The sequence below is a fragment of the Netta rufina genome (genome assembly GCF_964035555.1).
Source record: "Netta rufina genome assembly, chromosome: 2".
In the NCBI taxonomy this organism is placed as follows: domain Eukaryota; kingdom Metazoa; phylum Chordata; class Aves; order Anseriformes; family Anatidae; genus Netta; species Netta rufina.
Genome location: NC_140124.1, coordinates 114,072,124 through 114,088,713, shown reverse-complemented (window position 1 = coordinate 114,088,713; position 16,590 = coordinate 114,072,124). Strand labels below are relative to the sequence as shown.

At 33.6% G+C, this 16,590-nt stretch overlaps 1 protein-coding gene across 1 annotated transcript in view; it reads right to left on the bottom strand.

The window, feature by feature from the left end:
- The window catches only part of CCDC178 (coiled-coil domain containing 178), a gene marked incomplete at both ends in the record, with an annotated part of 173,193 nt that overhangs the window by 139,394 nt on the left and 17,209 nt on the right, over positions 1 to 16,590 (bottom strand). The window contains 5 exons of the mRNA XM_084281665.1: positions 1,156 to 1,292; positions 1,429 to 1,524; positions 7,799 to 7,952; positions 13,500 to 13,642; positions 15,468 to 15,688. Coding sequence (XP_084137791.1) covers positions 1,156 to 1,292; positions 1,429 to 1,524; positions 7,799 to 7,952; positions 13,500 to 13,642; positions 15,468 to 15,688 — 751 coding nt within the window. The remainder of the gene's footprint in view (positions 1 to 1,155; positions 1,293 to 1,428; positions 1,525 to 7,798; positions 7,953 to 13,499; positions 13,643 to 15,467; positions 15,689 to 16,590) is intronic.

Below are 16,590 nucleotides of genomic sequence, written 5' to 3'. Positions count from 1 at the left end.
GAGAGCTTCATTACTAGGTACTTGTTATATTGACTGTCTGGGTCTGTGATCCAAACTTTAGCATGCATTTCTTGAATTCCTGAACGTGTGGAAGGACACAATAATCATGACACACTCACAACAATACTAATTATATATGAAAAAGATAATGCTTAAAAAAAGATTAAATGCAGTTGAAACTAACAAATTTGTAAAGGTAAATAACCAACTTTTAATTCTAAAATGTTCTTAGTAGTAGTTCTGTGAATATCAGAACTCTACTGAAGCTTGGTTTCATACCCATTTGAGACTTATGGCTGTTTTGCTTGATTGTGTAAGGTGTGAGCTCCAACTTGGGAGCATTAGTAGGGGCAGGAACATACCTCCTTCTCTTTTTCATCTTTGTGTTTATACCCTCCCTCCCCTCTTTCCTACATCTCTTGTATAGAATTGTTGGGGTCTAGTAAGGAATGTTTTCATGCTGACAGTATGTCTATTGAACTCAGTTATTGATTTTTAAAAAACTTGTGAGAATACAATTATTTTCAATATTTTTTCTTTTCAGTTGACTTTGCTGATCCAAAAGATCACAAGATCGGGAGGATATATAGCAATGTGTCAAATACCTAAAAACAGCATACACCTGATGTCCAGATGAAGAAGGAACTGAAAATTGGTTTTATTTTCTGTTATGTTATTAATGCACTGAGAATATTAAGCACAATATAGTTTAAAGTACAGATATTTGGAATCAATAAACTGAAGAGCTAAAAAAATATGCGCATAATGTCTAACAAGAACTCGAAGAAAGTAGAGAAATGTAGTATTTCGGATTCTATTTTATAAAGATCATAAATAAAAATAAAATCCATACAAGCTTTGCCAAAATGTTTTTAAGACTGAGTTTTTTTCTAACAAAGAGAATTCAGAATCTTCCTTGTTTCATTTTAATTGTCAAACTATGTACATACTCTTTGGCAGAATTTTAGCTTTTTTTCTTTCAAGTCAAGGTCAAAAAATCTCAATGATAAATTTCTGCCTGAAGAGACTTGAAATTACTGAAATATTAATTATAGACAGACTTAAAATAAAAGCAAGGTTTTGTTTTATAGGCATGTTTTCAGTGAAAAAAATAATGCTTGTTTCCTATGTTAATGTTTATATTGTTAGTATTACCTATCTCTGAATTCTTGCAAAAGCTCTTCATTTTCTCCCTCAAGTCCTTCATTTTCATATTTCAAAGCATCCAGTGCTTCATCAATTTTGAGAAGCTTTTGCTTTATATTCTGTAGTTCACTTTCTCTGGTGGATTTCTAAGGATCATTAAAACATTAAGACACCTTTAACATTAGTCAAAATAAGTCAAGTCAACACAGAAAATGAAAGTATGCAAACAAAAATGCAAACATTTTTGTTTCAGTTACATAAAAAAAAAAATAAAGAACTTACTAATTCTTCCATAGCTTTAACCATTTCAGAAGATGTATCTGATATTTTTATGCTCTCATCAGTTTGGGCAGCTATTCTGTTATTCATGTCTTGTACCTAGAATATATTTTAAACAATTAAGTAATTAATAATACAAACATCTCCTACATTTCTTTGTAAAATTTGAACAATATATCTTACATTAAAATTTAAAAGGAAGGCTATTAAAGAGTAACTGGAGGTATTTCATGCTCTTTTATACGCATATTCCAATTGTTATGTATCCAAGCAGAATCTTTGGACTTCACGGTATCAGTAAGAACACACTCACAGCCTGCAAATTCATACATGACATATGGTGTGCAATTGAACAAAATACCTTTAATTCCTCTCAGCTTCAAGATTTTCCTTAATATCCTGAAATATCTATCAAATTAACACAGAGATTAATACAGAGATTCAATGATGGACCAACCAACGGAACTAAAGCAAAATGAGGATGTTAGGGAAGCAAGCATCTACAGGATAAGGAAAACATTTAAAGTGGATTTAAGTAGGTAAAGGCATACCTGCTCACACTGAGCTTAATGAACTGTGCTTTCTTCCCCTCTCGTTCCTCTGCAGAGACTGAAATAACAGAGCTATCCTGACAGAGCCTACCTATACAATCTCTATAGAGATATGGGTCTAACTGGCATATGATAAACTAGAAGCTGGTATATAATCAACAGGATGAAATTAAATCCAAACAAATACAAAATGCTACACTCAGGAAGTATGTGACAGAAAAATTCAGAACAGAAAATAATGGTAGAAAGACCAGTTTTACAAGAGAGACAGTTGCAAATGTTCATTATTAAATACAAAATAATCATATAATTTTCTAGGTCAAAAAAATCTATTTAATATTTATGGAAATCAATAAAAACTACTTTATTAAAGCCTGAGGTGTAGAAAGTCCTCAACTGAAGTAGTACGTATATTTCAGGGCTCCATAATTTAAGATATAAATATACTGTGAAAGTCCACAGAGAAAGAAAAATGGTTAGGGATTAGAAAACATGGTATATTTTGAAAGACTGAAAAGAAGCACATTTAGCAATCTAGAAAAAGCAGATAAAAAAAAAGTGTCTTTCAATATGTAAAATATTCTAAAAAATATACAGAAATCAACTATATTTCAAGGCACTGGGGGAACAAAAAGAGAAACTGGTTACATTTATAGGGGAAAAAGAAACAGATTATGAGCAAAATTTCCCAATTTTTAAATTGCTAGTACATAGAATGATTTAGAAATGTTTTTCCCCTTTTCATATGTTTTTAGAACAAATATTTTGACAAGAATGACAATAAATACTACCGCACTGTGCAAGGTATATGGTGTGACTATTTTCAGGATAGTCTCTTGAAATCCCTTCTAACACAACACTTTTAGTACTTTCCAAAATAAAGCAGTGTTTTTAATACACAGCATAATAAAAACAAAAACAAAAACAAACAAACAAACAAACAAAAACTTATAATGACCTCCATCTCCTAAATTTATTCATTTTCCATTTGTCTGTCATTTAAGCAGGTTAGGTAGTTTGCAAAAACAAAGGCAAGTCTGTAAGCTTCTCACAAATTAAAAGCAGAAATCTAGAAAGACCTGACTAGGGATATCTGTGAAGGATGACCATGAGAGTAACATGCTTAACTGCAGTCTCCGGAGCATAACACAGAACTGTTGCTTGATCTTTTATGTGCTATGTGGCTTTCCAAAGGAGATCTAAGGTATAAAGGTATATGTTGTCAATTCAGACAACAAACACAGACTTATAAAACCACTATATGGAAAGCTCACTGTGCATTTGAGCATTATGAATACTGTTCAGTTGTTACATCTCTTTTTCATCACATAACTGTCTCTTAGTTTTCTATCACTATGTGTGAAATATGGTGTTAAATCCAGCTATGGAGTTAAATCCAGCTGGTGATTAGTGGTGTTGGGGCCCACCCTCTTTAATGTCTTTACTGATGATTCGGACAAGGGAACTGAGTGCACCCTCAGTAAGTTTGCAGATGACACCAAGCTGGGGGGAAGTGTCAATCTGCCAGAGGGTAGGAAGGCCCTGCAGAGGGACCTGGACAGGATGGATTGATAGGCAGAGGCCAATGGGATGAGGTTCAACATGGCTAAGTGACAGGTCCTGCACTTTAGTCACAACAACCCCATGCAATGCTACAGGCTTGGGGGAGGGTGGCTCAAAAGCTGTGCAGAGGAAAAGGATTTGGGGCTGCTGATTGATGCTCACCTGAACATGAGCCAGCAGTGTGCCCAGGTGGCCAAGAAGGCCAACAGCATCCTGGCTTGTATCAGGAATAGTGCAGCTAGCAGGACCTTTACTCTGCTCTGGTGAGGCCACACCTCGAGTACAGTGTTCAGTTTTGGGCCGCTCAGTACAAGAAAGACATCGAGGCCCTCGAGCGTGTTTGAAGAAGGGCTATGAAGCTAGTAAAGGGTCTAAGAGAACAAGTCTTGTGAGGAGTGGCTGAGGGAACCAGGGTTGTTTAGTTCGGAGGAGGCTCAGGGGAGACCTCATTGCTCTCCGGAACTACCTGAAAGGAAGGTGTGGGAAGCTGGGGGTCAGCCTCTTCTCACAGGTACCTAGTGATAAGACTACAGGGAATGGCCTTAAGTTGCACCAGGGGAGGTTTAGGTTGGAAATTAGGAGACATTTCTTCTCAGAAAGAGCAATTAGGCATTGGAATGGGTTGCCCAGGGAAGTGGTGGAGTCACCACCATCCCTGGAGGTGTTTAAGGAGAAGGTAGATGAGGTACTTAGGGACATGGTTTAGCGGGCAATATTGGTGGCATGTGGATGGCTGAACTAGATGATGATCTTAGAAGTCTTTTCCAACCTTAATGGTTCTATTATATCTGTCCTCTTTTAAACTATATTATGAAGTATTATTACAGAATCAGTTTTTCTTAATTCCTTCTCCATTTTTCATCATACTCCAGATAAAAAGATAGGAAATTCTAACTAAAACCTCTCCTTGATAGTTGTTTACTTTCAACTATTTTGATGTAGATTTACTGCTCCACATAGCAAAGAACTTGAAAACTTAATTTACACTTTTTTTTTTCTTTTTCTTTTTTTTTTTTTTAAATCTTTGTAAGAAGACCAGACAGTGTTAACATTCTTGGAAACAGAAGTAAAGATCTGGAATAACTGTATATGTAACTTGACTATTAAAGTCATTAAATCTTTGCTCTTCATATAGGCAATAGTTTATCTCTTTTTCACACTTTTCAAGCAGGTCCAAAAAAAGCTGTTGAATCACAGCTACTTTGCAGTTCTTCACAATAAGATATAGTGTATATAATGACTTAGAATAAGGCAACAAAGTCTTTGAGATGTAAGATCAGACTGAACAAATTTATTTTGTCTAGAGTAGGGATGGCAGAGCAGAGACATTACAAATCTTCAGGCATATGCAATATGGTCATAGCAACAAAGGGAATAATCTACTATTTGTACCTGATGTAGCAAGGAAAAAAAAAAAAAAAAGTAGTAGACCAAATATTACCAAAGCAAATTAGAACAAAGTGCTTCTTTTAACTGTTAAGAGCATCTGTATCCTGATTATGAGGGATTTACAATGTCCTTCAGAATTTTTAAGGGCAGAAGACCAACTCGAAGGGGACTCAGATACAAATCCCTTGGTCCTTTACTCCAAATAATTTGTTGTAGATTGAGTAACACCTTCAGATGAAGTCTTAAGACTTCTTAAGCTTTTTACCATCAAATTATGCCTTTGCACAGGTGCAACAAAGATATGAGCCACATAGATACTAACTACAACCAAGTAATACTTAGTATCTGATACTTTTCTACATGTATCACTTCCTTTGTTTCTCGAGAAGTATCTCAGGATAAACCTTTCTTTTTTGAAAACATTTCTGGAATATCCCTGTACAGATCATTAAAAGTAGGTTTGCAAATAAATCAGCATCCAAAATTTCCTAAGTCTAATTTTCTATATACACCTACCTCATAACTTTTTGTTTATTTGTTTGTTTTTTTGTTATACAGAGCATTATAAGGAAGTGGGTATGAAGATACTATATTTATATAACTAATTTGTTAATGGGCTGTTTTCTGCCTCAACCATTTCTACTATATTATTCAATGCCCAATCTCTTTCTGCTGCTAGTGGAAACGGAGGAGCATTAATTTTGCTGCATTACTGTATTAGGAGGGCATTGATTCCCCTCAGTGCTTGGAAAAATATTTCAATGGCAGGCTACCAAATGAATGGATCTTAAGTCTCCACCAAGTTTCAGATTCCAAATCCTCTTCCATTAGTTAAAAAAAAATGTTGTTGAATTGCTGGACACCAATGAAAGTGAAAGAATAATGGAGATGTAGGTAAATGTGAGATTAATTTTATGAGGAGGCTTGTTTCTCATCTTTGAAGAGCTATGCCCATACAGATAGAGAAAGGTGGTTTTGATGCATACAGATGCCTGTCTTATCACAAACCTCAGCAATATGGAAAAAAATAATACTCAGATTTATCCTTATACTGCTAAAAGTTGTAACATTTACTAAGCAATAAACCAGTCCTATTAGATCATGTCAAATAAATAATAATAATAATATAAAAAAAAAAGCATTAATCAAGACAAGGGAAAAAAGACAGAAAATATAACATCACTAATTATGTCTTCAGACTTGTTTCTTGATAATAAAATAATGATGTATGTGACAGTTAGCACATTGCAATTTAGATCCAATTCAAACACCACTTAATTTGCTAAAAATAATCACAATATTTTCTCATTACTCCCAAAATAATTCCATTCTCCCACAAATATTTCCCTGATGATCAGAAGAATCACTTTGAGCCTTCTGAAAATCCTCAATTACTTTTAAAGGTTTACTAGCTTGTAAAGGTTTAGCCATATTTTTGAATGAAACTGACAATAACAGCTCAACTGTATGCTAAGCCTAATTCTCATCTTCAGCATAAACTAATCAAACCAGAAGTGGTCACCAAAAGGAACAGTTCCATGCTCCACCTTATCCCTGTTGCACATTTTACCTTCTCCCTTGTTTTGGTTTTAATACCCAATTGGTATCCACAGAAATGTATCAGACCAGGAAAAAAAAAAAAAAAAAAAAAAAAAAAGAGATGGAAAAGAAATCCAGGGTGGAGGGGAAAGGTTTACTAATAAGTACTGGTTCAATTTGAGAAAAGCATTTTTCTACATATCAGTAACAATTGCTAGTGCCAGTAACAGTAAGTAAACTGTAATACACAGTTGAGTGTTGGAAAAAAAGGAAAGAACATATCTAGCAAAGGCTGTCTAATATGCCTGTATATCTCTACCTTTTTTGGTCATGCTAAGCAGTTTCAGTCTCTTGGGGAATGCAGGAAACTCTCCACTTAGATTCTGGACCTCACAATCTAGATGCATAAATTATATTAGTATTGGGCAGGCACAAGAGAATGAATTTCACAGAATCACAGGATGTTTGAGGTAGGAAGAGACCTCTGGAGGTCATTTAGTCGAACATCTCAGCCCAAGATGGGCCACCTAGAGCAGGATGCCCAGGACCATGGCCAAACAGTGTTTGAATGTCTCCAGTGAGGGACACTCCAAATATTTATTTTTAGAGTTGTTGTTATTTTACTGTTATTTTATTTATACATATACATGTATGTACGTGTACACATAGGTATAAAAAATGACAAGTTCTGTTGTGTGCATATAAATCCTGTTTTAGGCACCTGAGCATTGCTTTGGGCCTGATTCATCCTTTTCTCTAGTGGTCCCACACATGGAGCTGTAAATTAATTGAAAACTCCTAGTCAAGCATCATAAGGATCTCCAGTTCATGTTTCAAACTGCTGTGTACAGCAATACAAGACTAAAAAAGGGATGCCCAACAAATATAAGATAAAACAGGAATTTTAAGTAAAAGAAACTATCACTCTGCATGATGTAGAAAAAGGTATGATATGCCAACTCAGGACAAAAAATCTACTAATTCAATAGGACAATCGTGTTGTACTGCTAAATACACACTTCCAGATGACTTAAGAAGATAAGCAATATTAGGCAGATATGCATACAACAACTAAAAATACACAGGTCACTCAAAGCAACATAAGATGACTACATTTTTCTTAAAAAAATGCTGAAAACTGATAACAAAACACAAGAATTAATAAGAGAGTTTTATACAACTCTACCACTTTTTATTTTTAAATCAATACTTGTATATTTACTTTTACAGAGGACCGTAACTCTTAAACACACAAAAATATTCAGGCATTCATGTACTTTTCAATAAAAGATACTCATTTACTTGCTTGTTTATAAATATTCAAGACTCACTTTGCTGTTCCAACATTTTGCATCTTCCTGGATTTCTGCTTTTTGCTTCACTAACTCCTCAAGGTGTTTTTCATCCTTTATAATCTTCTCCTCTGTTTCTTTTAACTTCATACAGTATTCGGTCCAAATAAATTCAGAATGCTTTAACTCATTCCTAATAGAAATACACAGAAAGTGAATCCATCTATTTGGAAATTTTCCAAGGTAGTCCCTCTCTATAAAGGAAAATGTAAAGCAGATCTGAATTAGTAAAGATTTATTTTGATTCTCTACTACGTTTCTTGAACAGGTATGCATGAGAGAATTTCAAAATATCTACCCTGGCAGGTTCACACAATTTCAGTCAGAAATCAAAACTAATCAGGCTACCAGTTCACTTGTACTTGAAACCGTTTGCCAACACTGAAACTTCTAATTACCTCTAAACAGGTATCAGTGTAGTTGAGCAAAAGACTTTCCATCATACCTCAACATATTTATTAAACAAAATGGGAGTCAATTTCTTTTTCTACTAGAGACTAAATATAATTTAGAGTTATTTTCACTTAATCATATTACTTCACTGTCATTTTGTGGACAATTGTCATTTTTGAAGAAATTTTTTTTCTGTAACCAGTATTGTAACCAGTATCTTTGGTGCCACCATGCAAGTAAGATGCCAGTTCTTCATGCAAAAAGGAACTTGCATACAGTAAACAAGGTCAAAGGAGGGGATAAAGACCTTAATTTAGCTCTGAATAGCAGATTTCTCAGCACACACTGCATTTATCACAAGGAAAGGTACTCATAATTATAGAAAGAGGTAGTAGTAACTACAACAATAGTCAGGACAACACTCCCAGGAGACACTGTTAGGCCTCTTTATAGGCTGTGCGCAGGTCTTTTGCTACAGCTGTGTAAGAGAATGGATTTGGTGAAAGGCAAAAGAAATAGAGGGATGTCAGGTTAAAATTTTACAATGATTGCTGATGTTTTTCCACTATTTTTGTTTCAGCAGGTAGAAAAGAGTCTCTCCCATGCTCCCCAGAGAACTAACTCAGCCAATAACATGATTAAAGCAAGCACACCTTAAATGGCAAAATAAATCCACCACAGCAGAACTAAGGCCAACAGTAGCTGTATTTTACAAACATCTACTGCATTACAACCCCACAAAAAAACTTGAACAAGTGTTGCATACCTAAACACAGTAATAAATAAATAAATAAATAAAACAGTATGTCAAAAAGACTGATAGACACTTCCTTTATTTGCTTCCAAGGTATCTATCCAGTGATAAAGACTTACTCTGCAAAATCACATTCCAAAGGTCACAGAATATATATCATGAGCACGAAACCAACAATTCAAACACATCTACTCTCTCAGGTCCCACCAGTCATGATAGACATATAAATGACACTTGGAATTATTCTGATAACAGACATTTAACAGACATAGACTGTAATTTTCTTCTCATACTGCCTATCAGCCACAACTTTTCTGAGTACAATCCCATGGAAAAATACACTATTATCAGCCACAATGAATATGTGCAAAAATAACAGACTGTGCTGTGTGATGTATCCCAGCCTCAGTATTTCAAGTTTCATCATTCATCATTCTCTCACTTATGGTATTGAACATAAAGAAAAAGGCACCAACTGAAGAGCAGTCTTTCAAGACTATGCCATCAGAAATTTGTCTTTCTCACACCTATACTATTCTAATCCTCCTTAGGCAGCAACTGAAGGGTCTGCTTCTTCTGGAATGTAAGCCATTCTTTAATTAATTCTGGCTTTCTGGTTTTAATTACAAGTCTAGCAAATGGATGGGAAAAAATACAGTAGACAAAAAATTAATTTCCTCAGTGAAGGGTAGAAAAAAATATTCTTGACTTTTTCTTGTGAATGCTGATATTCCTAAAATCACTGCTATCACAAACAGGACAGGTTGTAAGATGCACAACAGTCTTCATCATTGCCATGTTTTACAAATACAAAATCCCTTAACTAGGTGAAACAGAAAACGTACATGGTGTATTTCTACCAACATGATGAAGGTGAGGTATTAGTTACCTATTGCCATTACCATAGGGATTTCACTTCATTATGATTGTTTCAAATGGACAGAGATTTTTTTTTTTTCTGTAAAGCAATGTTAATGCTCCTCAGAACAAAGGCTTGTGACAAGAAAACTGAAAAGTGACAATTCACCAGTAACTACCTGATGATCGATGATCTAGACTAACACCACAATTTCTTTCCATTAACATGAAACAAACTCAAAGTCTTGATTTCCACGAAGAGTACCAAAACAAAACTTGAAAACTGCCCACACTGTCCTAAAACTACTAAATAAGCCAGCAGCTGTGATGCAGTGAGAGAATTCCAAAGAGAACTGAACAAAGTCCTGCATAAAAGTCTATTAAAGATTAAAGTAGTTCTAACACAAGCTACAGAATTCTAATACTGATGAAAAAAATGCAGAAGTAAAATTAAATGATCAATTTTCATTAAAAGAATAGGTCAATAACATGGTATCTCAACATCCCATATCTGCTGCTTTGGTATATTTACTAATGATCTGAAAGGGTAAGGTGTAGTGAAAGTAAAAGTCTGCATGTAACATGATTTAGGATAGGCAGGGCCAAAAGAGCTATGAAGCTTAAGAAAAAAAATCAAGATAAACTAAACTGGGGAGAACAACAGCATGTAGCATTTAGTGTCTGTACTCAAAAGAAGTATAAGACTGGAGAGGCTGAACAATCGTTACACCTCAAAATTCTAAATTAATTATTTCAAATTAAGAAAGACATGCACACATTTCCATAAACACTCTGAAGCTCTCCTCAACATTTAACAAATATAAAGAAGCTAAGGGATTAGATTAGGAAATGGGTTGAAAACATTAGAATAAAAAATGAAAGCAAGACATCTCTGTTAAAGTCATTGGTATGGCTTCATTTGGAATACTGTTTGCATTAGCTTTTAACCCATTTCTGAAAAGCATATCACAGAAATGAAAGACTCAGAAGACACCCTGGAGAGGTCTGAAATCACACTGAAAATAGAGAAAGTTTCTTTAGAAAAGAGATAGGAAGAAGGAACAAAACAAAAATCCAAAGTAATGGAGGATATATATATATATATATACATACATGTATATATATACATACATGTATATATATATATATAAATATATGATGGAAAGTGAAGTCAAATATTTGTAGCATTGTTTGCTCTGATATTGTATAATAAAATCATGTTCGGCAGTGGATCACTATAACCACTGCTAACAATTCTTGCCAGCAGCTGGTAACTTAGACAAGAACATTGACAGAACATTAAATAGGCAAGTGAAACACTAAAAAGATTTGCAGTGAATCTGAATACATAGTAATAAATCACACTATATTTTTAGTAATACCTCTTACCCAGGATCTGACTTTTCCCATAATCAATATGAGGTTGCAATGAACTTTACCAGTTGCAGAATGAGGGCCAATGCTGCCAGATTTCTCTCAACTGGAACCCACGGAGAAGCTAATAAGCATGTGATCAGAACATCTCTCTATATTTAAGCTAAAATTAAATTCCAAATACTGTGAAGACATTGCAAAGCTTGCATTCACAGCCTCATACCCATCAAAAATAAGTATTGACTCCTACCCTTCACACACTTCTTCCTTTGTACACACGTAGTGACTTTTAACTGGAGAATCACATGATGATTTCCAGAAGTTACGCCAGTTTTGACGGGTATTGATATTACAGAAATCTTGTCTCAGGATTTGTATATTAAAATAATTGGGATTTAGCTATATTTCTGAATATGATTTTAATTTTCATATATTCTTTCCAGATTTTCTATTATTCTTGCAATTCTAGATTGCAATACACTAGATTGCAATCTAGATTGATTCTAGATTGCAAAAACTAGACTCTGGAATGAAAAACATTAAGCTTTAGTTAACTAAACATAAACATATGTGAATCCCTTTATTCTGATCAGAAATAACATTTAATTAGCATAAAATAATAATATAAAGGTGGAAAGAATGTATTGTCAAAATTATCCTGAACTCAAGTAAAGTAAGAGCTTTACTGTGAGAAATTCATAGTAAAGGTCAAAAGAAAAGAAAAGAAAAGAAAAGAAAAGAAAAGAAAAGAAAAGAAAAGAAAAGAAAAGAAAAGAAAAGAAAAGAAAAGAAAAGAAAAGAAAAGAAAAGAAAAGAAAAGAAAAGAAAAGAAAAGAAAAGAAAAGAAAAGAAAAGAAAAGAAAAGAAAAGAAAAGAAAAGAAAAGAAAAGAAAAAAACGCTGACAAAAGAAGCAAGTGAGACAAAGAGACTTATTCTAGCATTGAATAGCTAAACTATTAATCTTAAAGAAAAATACATTTTTATCCTACTCTGACTAGACCTTACTGATGTCACACAGTTTATATCTCATTACAAGTACACAAACACTTTGTGAGTGTTACAATTGGAATTTCTTGAGTAGCAATGTCATTCTGGGAAATACATGTGACTTGGGATTCCTTCTGCTCCTATATTGAAGTATAAACATATGACAGGAAGAGTTATGATCTTTCTTTGATTCTGATGTAGTTCGGGAAAATGACCGAGAGATCCACAGTGATACGGTATATCTCTAAAAGAAACAGAATGATAGCCTTTCTTCTAAATACCTTCTAAATAACCTTTCTAAATACCTTCTAAATAACCTTTCTTTCTCAGAATGTGTCAGTAAGGCCTCTGTTCCAGCTGACTGGTAAGCTCAGATTTCCCTGAATAGCAGACATCAAAAACACCAGTCATATTAGGCAACTTAATGATTTCCTGAGGTTGATCTCTTCCCCAAAATACACTGTGAGACTGCTCTGTTTTGCAAAAGTTGGTGTTTCAGCTGCAGGCTTATAGACTTGCAAAATTCTAAGGCAGGCAATAAGTACTCCTTTTACAGGCCCGACAGAGGCATTTCAAGTTCCTGAACACCAATTATTTTTTGAAATTAAATTGCTGAAATGTTAGAATGCACAGATATTCTTGGTCCTGACTCTTAAGTGATTAAAAGAACCAACCAGCAACCAGCAGCGGGTGTCCCTATAGTTCTACTTGATAAATCAGGGGTTAGTAATCCGACCAGAGGTGACAGTGAAGAGACTGCAACATACGTCATTTTACAGAAGCTACCTTGCAAACCAATTAAATTATATTAACGTTGTTTGTTTGTGGGATAAAAAAAAAATAATAATAAAAAAAATTAAAAAAAATGTATTTTGATAAGGTAAAAAGTACTTCTTGTCTAGAATTGTTTTATTTAACATGCAAATTCAAAATTAGCTATGGTACTATGACACTTCAGTAAGCGATGCTGTTCAATGCAAGTAATTTGTGTAGTCAATAAGAATTATAGCAAAAAAATCCTGTGAAAGGGAATAAAAATTCATAATTAATTAAAATAAGGCAAAAATATATACTTCAGGAGCTTCATGGAACCTTACATTTGTGTATATTTGTGGACACCATCCCTTCCCTATTTTGCTAATATAAACTAAGACAAAGCAAACACATATTTTATGTATGATTCTATTAACTTTAATTTTACAAAAATAAAAATTTAAAATGTTTTCTACATGCAAACTCTCTATAGTTTCATTGTTACTACTAAAAACTAACACAAGCATGTAACACGATTTGACTATTTGAATAGCTCTTACTTGTATTGACTTAGTAGCATCCCAGAATATTTAATTTTCTCATACAAAGATTTTATCTTCTTTTTCCCTTCTTCATCAATTCTCTTCATTGTCTTTTGGATTTCCATGAGCTCAGAATGAACATCGCTATATATTTTTGATGCCTAAGCAACAAAATTAAGTAAGTTTTCTGAAAGATGTTATATAAAAATCCTATATAATATTTAAAAAAATCTAGATTTGTCTGATTCTTTGCAATCTTAAAACTGAAGTTTGAATTTGAAGCAGTATTTTGTGATGCCATAACAATGAATTTTGCATGGTCTGCAAAGACAACAGAATGTGCATTGTAAAACTTCATGATATCAAGAAGTGTTATCAAGAGGCCTTTCGCTCTGTAGCAAAACTTACAAGTTATTGTGAAAAGGTGGCTACTTCCATGGGAAGATAGTGACCTCTGGAGCAGAAAGAAAGAAAGAAAGCTGAAAGAAGCTATAGAAGTTTCACTGCCAGAATCATTAGTTAAGTATATCCTAGAGGATGTACAAGCCCTGCAGTCACCTGTGTAAAAGAGGGGCTTGAGACAATGCAGACAATGAAAAACTTTTTCACTAGTATAAACAGCAGTGCTCCTATCAACTTTGAGCTATGCACAAGCCTATTGTCTCGGCTTTTGAAAATATTACAAATGTCAAAAAATGACATGATATAAAATCTTTATTACAATCTAACACTTACCTGCTCAAACTAGTTATCTGGATTTTAAAAACTAGAGCTTCAAAAGTAAATTTTTTTTTAAATTGCAATGAAAATTCAGTATTAAGCAATTAGTATTTTGTATTAGTATTTAGTATTAATATTTAGTATTAAGCAATAGCAATTAGCATTTTGAAAATATATCAGTATATATCAGCTAGTATTTTGAAAATATATCAATATATCAGAACTACCAGCCATTTTAAATGTCAGAATGATGTGTAAGTTTTGGTGTGCAGATTTTTTTTTCCAAAAATATAGAAATAAGGAATTTTCAAGCTGTAATTCTCACACTGTCTCATGATCATGTCCTGCTGATATTTAACAAAGAAAAAGGAAATGAATCAGGACTTTATAACAATTATCATATTATTTATATGATGTAATATGCAATTAACTCTTTTTAATTTTAGAAGCATATTTACGTGCTTTTTGACTCCTCAAAATGTGAATTAAAGAAATAATAATTTAGATCACGAATTTTTATTAAGAATCACCCACAAGCATAAAACATTTTTAATGTAAATATAGAATCTTGAAATAGATTCATCTCTAGGTTTGCAAATAAAGCAACAATTAAACATATACCAAAAGTAATTAGTATTAAAATCTAAACTTGAGTTAACACAGTATCTCTCATTTTCAGACACCAATTTTAAACTACCTACAACATTGCTAAACTTTGATTATTCAGTCTGAAATTAAGTTAATTTGGCATTTATTGTCAACAAATAAGATATGGTTATCAATATTGTTATCAATAAATACTGCCAATAAATAAATTAGGGGAAAAAAAAAAAAAAAGACAACAGCACTTGAAAAGAATTAAATTTTAGTTTGTTTTACAACTTCTAACAGCTATACATTCTGGAAAAAAAAAAAATTAACCTCTGACTGTGAGAAACCTGAAAAGAATTTATGCAGACATCAGATATATGACATTTATCTTTCTTTCAAAAAAAAATCCACATGGAATCAACTTACAAAGTTAGAATTACATTACACGTATGCTTGTGAAGCATTTAAAGGCCAACAGCATTATCCTCCCTGGATTCTGTTTGCACTGAGTACCTGTATGTAATGGCCTGTATGTACAGGCACACAATTCTCAGCCTTTGTGTACAAAATTTACAACAGACTAGTAATGCCAAAATACTGCTGTTCTCTAAAAGGATATACACTTATCTAGTGGAAAAGTCCTAATAGAAATGTCTTTGCATGATTTGTATTCACCTTTTCATAAGCTAGTAATACATCCTTCACGGCTTCACCTTCCAGATTTAGCTTTTCTTCCAGCAGAGGGCTGTGTTTCTTCATGAAGTCTATATCCTCCTGAATCTTTCTGTTGACTGTTTCTATCTTAAGTATTTGGGTTTCTACCTGTCGCAGCTGACAGCTTTTACAATCAAAATGCCATCGTAGCTCCAAGGTGTCTTGAGCACACATTTCATATTCTGTTAAAAAGATAATTAGCATAACAAAATGTGTATCTGAGGGAAACCATGAATACTTAGTGAGATTAGGAAATATGTTGTTATAACAACGAGTACAAGACTTGCAAAATTTTGCTGTAAAATACTTTAAAGGCCAACAGAGGACATCGCTTACAAAAGACATCACCGAATACTGCGTTAGCAGTAGAACTGTTTAGAAACTCATACTTAATAATTTAACTACATCATTCAAGCAAATTGTCAAAGTGAGAGGTGTTTTTGTATTTATGAAGGAAACTAAAACACCTGGCATCAACTTATATCCTGAGGGAGATATTACCACACAAAAACAGCTGTACAGAACTTCTCTGTCACCAACAATGGACATACATTGATGCAGAAGAACAGGACGAGTATATATCCTAGATAACCTTAATATGCCAACTGTTTTCAGTTCAGGGACACTTCCTGAATTAAGGTGGCTTCAGAAAAGCTAGACTAAAGATACACATTTGAAGCCATCAGATAGATCATGTTCATGTTGCCACACAGAATTGTGTCAGTCTTAATTCACTTCATTGCATTTACTTTTCCTACTCCGGCATAAATTTCCTAAGGGTCCTTACAAGGAAAATTGTAACTAGATCCTTGGTTGCTGAATGACAGCATATATTTTATCTTGCTCAGAAAAAAAGGCTTATTACAGACTGTGTCATAACAGTCCTGCAGCAGTTCATGTTCTACATAGAGAAAAAAGTATTGGCATGAATCTAAGGAAAATAAAGTAAGATATTCAGATAAGAAAAAATATATATATTCAGAAAATATCTCAGAAGGAGTAAACTGCTCCAAATCTGAGAGAGAGCATACATTTCACAGAGAAAAACAGCTTGCAAGCTCTGAGAAGTAGCTGTGGAATATCC